Source organism: Phaseolus vulgaris, chromosome 2 (assembly GCF_051622355.1).
Source record: "Phaseolus vulgaris cultivar YP4 chromosome 2, ASM5162235v1, whole genome shotgun sequence".
Classification (NCBI taxonomy): Eukaryota; Viridiplantae; Streptophyta; class Magnoliopsida; order Fabales; family Fabaceae; genus Phaseolus; species Phaseolus vulgaris.
Window position 1 is genome coordinate 14195532 of NC_143499.1, and position 4967 is coordinate 14200498.

The window sequence follows — 4967 nt, forward strand, 5'->3', positions numbered from 1 at the left end:
AGCTAAGTTTGCCACTAAGGTATTGAGTTGAATGTATTTCCATACATACACAAGCAGCAGCATATGCTTACATAGGAAGAACCCACCCTTCCCCCTCTTAGTGTTGTAGGACCCACCAAGATCATCCTTATACTCTACAGTACCATTTTTGTAAACTTATCTGAATTCATAACTGTTGCTTAGTGGATTTTTAAGTTTTTTACTCCAAATATTGTGTCTTACATTCCACTAAGAGTTGAATTGTGCTAAGTCAACTAATCAGGGAGTGCATTTGTGTGGAAGTGTTGCTCTTCCTATGGATAGCTTAAAGTAAATTCGGGTCGATTTTCCTCAGCTTTGAATCATGGTACAGATTCGAGTAACTTCATGGTACTGGAATGGTACTGTTTCTAAGGCCAAATAATTGCATTTTGATTATGGTGATCAAACTCTTAACGCCACCCTAAGAAAAATGTGAAGAGTGGCTTGCTTGAATTGACTTTTACAATATGTTGTTGGCCATTATAAACCCCCTTTATCCTTTTCTTTTTTCCTTTTATTTTTGGCGAAAACTTGTTTTATTCTCCTCAGCATGGATATATATCACAGCATTAAAGCATGCATTCCCTTTAGAATAAATTCTTTATGGGGCTTGTATGATGAGTGAGCCCTGTAGTAGATGGGTTGCTTAATAATTCATATTACAAAGAAAAGTTAACTGCACGGCCACATATGTATCTGACTAATAATTTTTACTGACTTGCATTAGTTAGTTTGTTGCCTTGCCTCTGAACACCAACATGTGGAGGAACTTCTCAGTACAATACAATTGGAATAGAAAACTTCATTCTATTAATTTATTCATCATTATTTTTTTTATCTGTGAGTGCTATAGACTCTTGTATTATGCATGTTTTGTTAAGGTTCAATTCCATGATGGAATACAGCTTTACAATCAATGATGGATTTATATATACATGACCCTACCGATTGATTGGGCTAGTGCTTAGTTATGTCATGACAAGCACTAAACTGTGGTGATGGTCCCTTAATGAACTTGGGGGTTGTGATTCCTTTGCAAGGATAATGTAACAAATTAATTGTTACCTGTTAAGTGTCATGAACAAGCAAGTATTTTATTAGTTTCCTTTTCATAGTAGCTCCATCTTGATCTTTGAACAGGCCTGATTAGTTCTCTTTCTTCTACATTACTTTCTTTGTACAAACATGGGGACTCTGGGTCCAAAAATCCAATTCTAGATTCTTTGATTCCTCCATCCCTACATGGAACAAAAAGAATCTGCCAATGGCACCACAAACAAACACTACATGAAAGAAAAAACATAATTAAAGTATTTGATTCCACTTCTTTTTTATTTTAAAATATATGTTTGGAATAATATATTTAAATCAAAGTTAAATTCTTTCCACACCATGATCAGTTTTTAGGCTTGAAGCTATTTTTACTTCATAGGAAAAACAATCGTCAGAAAATCTCCTTTTAAAAATGGAAGTTGAAATAAGATTAAATGGTTCAATTTTCACTTTGGATCGCAAGATGAAAATATCCTTAACTAGTTTACAGCATGCCCAGGATTTTTATTTTACCTAAAAGTTTCTCACAGCATTAGGAAGGTAGTACCCTATTATTCATTATGGTGGGCCTACCTAATTCAGTAGGGAATCAACCATAGAGTGAGATAGTGAAGTGGGAAAACAGCAAGATAAAAACAAACCACACACTTTCCCTATTTTCTCTCCTTTTAAGACTCAAAATTGGGGTGTTTTGCTTTCCCTGTTTTTGCTGCATCAGAGATTCTCTCCACCCCATTCAAGTCAAAGAAGAAAGAATAGAGGGAATTTTTTTTAAAGAAAAAAGAAAAAGTTGGTATGAAATGGGATGAGAGAGGAAGAACCACATCTCATGGCATATATTCCCCCAACATAGCCCCACTTATGTTTCCTGATATGGAGTGAGATCATAGAACAACACAACCAACTCCAAGTTATAAAGAGAACTATAGCTGGCACATATTGATGCATAGCTAAAAGGATCAAAAGACGTCTATTTTTCAGTCCTTTGCCAGTAAGTGAGTAGTAACTCGTCCATAAATAGCAAATGGATCTACAAAACATGCAAAATCAAAGCATGCATTTTGTGTTGTCCACTGATGCCAAACCAAGGCTAAAATGGACTCCTGAACTTCACCAACGGTTCATTGAGGCGACAAATCAGCTTGGAGGTGCAGATAGTGAGTATAACACAAACTTGATAAACCTTAGTATTTCTATTACCATCATAATTATCATTAGATTTTATAGTACATCTTAGCTGATACTATTTCACACTGTGGCATCATGTGGCAGAAGCAACTCCAAAGAGTCTTATGCGGGTGATGGGGATTCCAGGACTTACTTTGTATCACCTGAAGAGCCATTTACAGGCATTCCTTTCCCTTTTGTAATGATATTATAATTCTTTGTGTTTTCATTCACTGAATATGGAAATCAGGAGTTGTGACATTTCTTTTTTTGTTTCTGATTACAGAAATATAGACTTGGGAAAAGCCAACAACTAGATACCAGCTCTGACAGCAAACAAGAAGGTGACTTGTAGTGTGTCTACTTCAACAGAAAATAGCATGATTAATAATTATCTCACTTTGCATAATATCTCCTTTTGGTGCAGATTACATAGAAACCAAGAGCAGTGATGGCCATTGCAGCAGGGAAATCAGTCTTGGGGCCCAGAATCAAATTACTGAGTAATAATTTGAAATTGATCAAATATTTTACTTTATTTTTAAAGACTTCGTGTCTCATGTGGAAATAGTATTCCTAGAGAATTAGTTCATCAAGTTCTGTGTCCGTTTACCAGAAACATGGAGATAGCTCAGGCACTCCAAATGCAAATGGAAGTACAAAGGAAGCTTTATGAACAAATTGAGGTAGCACATTAGATATGATTACGAATCTAAACTTGCTCTTATCAAGGTTTTCAAATTGTCGTCATGATCTCAGTTTTGTCATGTTCCTTGATATTGCAAAATGCGATTAATGCGGTCACAGTTTCAATCACAGTGTGATCATATATACTAAAAAAACTTTGATGTTGCAGCTAAAATGGCGATTGCAGATCCTTTTCTAAAAACCTTTTTCCCTTGTTTCAATTCTGAATGATGCATAAAGACATGTTAATCAATTTGGATGGTGATTTCAGGTGCAGAAACATTTGCAGCTCCGGATTGAAGCTCAAGGGAAGTATTTGCAATCAGTGCTAAAGAAGGCACAGGAAGCACTTGCTGGATACAACTCTGCCCCAGTGGGGATAGAACTCACAAAAGCTGAACTTTCTCAGCTAGTTACCATCATCAACAATGCTTGTCCAAGTTCTCCCACCTCAGAACTAACAGAGACAAGAGGGTTGAGTTTAAGCTGTGGGGATAGGAAAAGAGACAGAGGCACTATGTGTTCACTGGAAAGTTCCTTAACATCTTCTGAAAGCTCTGGGAGAAAGGAAGAGAAACAGTCAATGGAAGAGATAGAGGAGTTCAAAAGCTCCAATAATGCTTCACATGAATTGCCATTGATGGGCATTCACACTGAGAATAAAGCGTCCAACGGAGGCTCAATCAGTGAGGCTAGTGGGAGAAAGAGAAGTGCAGCAACAAAATCTAATGATGGTAGGTGTTTTGTTGAACAACCATGTGGGAAAAGAGGTGGCAACAAGTTGAGGAAACCAGAAATGCTTGACTTAAACAGCCAATGCCAGAGTGACATGGACTCAACAACTTCAAAAACATTAGACTTAAATTGCAGCTTAAACTTTTGGGATCAATGAAGATGGTTTTTACATACTCCCTAATATTATATATATATGTATGTATAATATATGCAGCAAAATCTTTGTCATAAAACAAATCTGTTAATATAGTATGTATATTTTTTATTATTATAATGAAAAGAAAGAACAATTGACTGTATATCTGGTCAAGGAAAAAGGTATAAGGCATGTATAATCATAAGGTGTGGTGTGCCACATCTCTCCAACCAGTAATCACTCTCTCTTTTTCCATCTCTTGGTGCTGCTGATATTGGGCCACAGAATAACAAATTTCTGCTGTTACAAGTTGGTAATGGTACCCACTGGTTTGGTTTAATTATTAGCCTTCTAAAGGCCCTACCAAAATGTGTTCGTAACGTCTAACACAGATCATTATTATTCCAATTTGAACCAATTTTTACCTCCAAGTAACTCACTAAGACTGTTGTGCTAGGCAGGCACATTAGCCATGTTGTTCATATAAAGTTAAATTGATGGTAACCAGATAAGTTTACTTGAACTGTCTAAAGGGAAGAAAGAAACTCGTGACCTATATATAATGATATATGATGAGCATAAGTTGTGGACAAAAGGAAACAATTAAGGAATGAATGAATGATGAGTCAAAAAAACTTATGCATATTGATTTGATGAGGTCTAACTTTAATTTATTGGTATAATGCTGTCGATTTTTAGGAGGCAACCTTGTTATTTGAATAATTGATTTAGTTAAATTATATGATGTTCTAACATAACTCTAAAATGAATGCATTATCCATGTCATGTTTAGATGTGGAACACTGTTATTAAACAAGTTCATGAGCCCTTTTGGTTTTGTTATTTGAAAATTTGGGTTCTCTCTGCCTTCACCCTCAAGCTAAGTAACATAACTCACTTGGCTGTTGTCTTGGTCTTATTTGCCTCTTCCACTTTGTGGAGGAACTCGTTTAAATAAACCAGAAGTTTGATCTCATGCATTGATAACGACATTTTCTTCTTAGATAATTGTCTCTTCTTTTTTTAACACCATTTAATAGGCAATAGATAAATCTCTTAATATAACTTCTTTCATAACTTTTATTAGATTATAAGATTGTGTTCTTTTTTAGTTTTTTTTTTCATTTTTATGTAATTACAGACAACATGATTGTTAATTTTATAACAA

The 4967-nt window shown here is 35.3% G+C and overlaps 1 protein-coding gene across 2 annotated transcripts; it reads left to right on the top strand.

Annotated features, from left to right (window-relative positions):
• Positions 1 to 1736: 1736 nt before the first annotated feature.
• On the top strand, positions 1737 to 3962 carry LOC137810743 (myb family transcription factor PHL8). Of its 2 annotated transcripts, none has more exons than XM_068612157.2 (6): positions 1737 to 2231; positions 2347 to 2423; positions 2528 to 2585; positions 2669 to 2744; positions 2858 to 2927; positions 3200 to 3962. In XM_068612157.2, exons 1-6 carry the CDS (start codon positions 2099 to 2101, stop codon positions 3818 to 3820), a joined length of 1035 nt encoding a protein of 344 aa, XP_068468258.1. In that variant the 5' UTR covers positions 1737 to 2098; the 3' UTR covers positions 3821 to 3962. The 2 variants fall into 2 exon arrangements, with proteins under 2 accessions (XP_068468258.1, XP_090154430.1); XM_090298304.1 differs by having other exon boundaries at positions 2021 to 2231; positions 2347 to 2440.
• The last annotated feature ends 1005 nt before the right edge of the window (positions 3963 to 4967 follow it).

Bases quoted from the DNA above. Each gene is read 5' to 3' on its own strand.
- LOC137810743 (XM_068612157.2), top strand. From the start codon at position 2,099: ATGGATCTACAAAACATGCAAAATCAAAGCATGCATTTTGTGTTGTCC. The intron at 2,424-2,527 runs GCATTCCTTTCC...TTCTGATTACAG, and splicing joins ACCTGAAGAGCCATTTACAG to AAATATAGACTTGGGAAAAG. The intron at 2,586-2,668 runs GTGACTTGTAGT...CTTTTGGTGCAG, and splicing joins CTCTGACAGCAAACAAGAAG to ATTACATAGAAACCAAGAGC.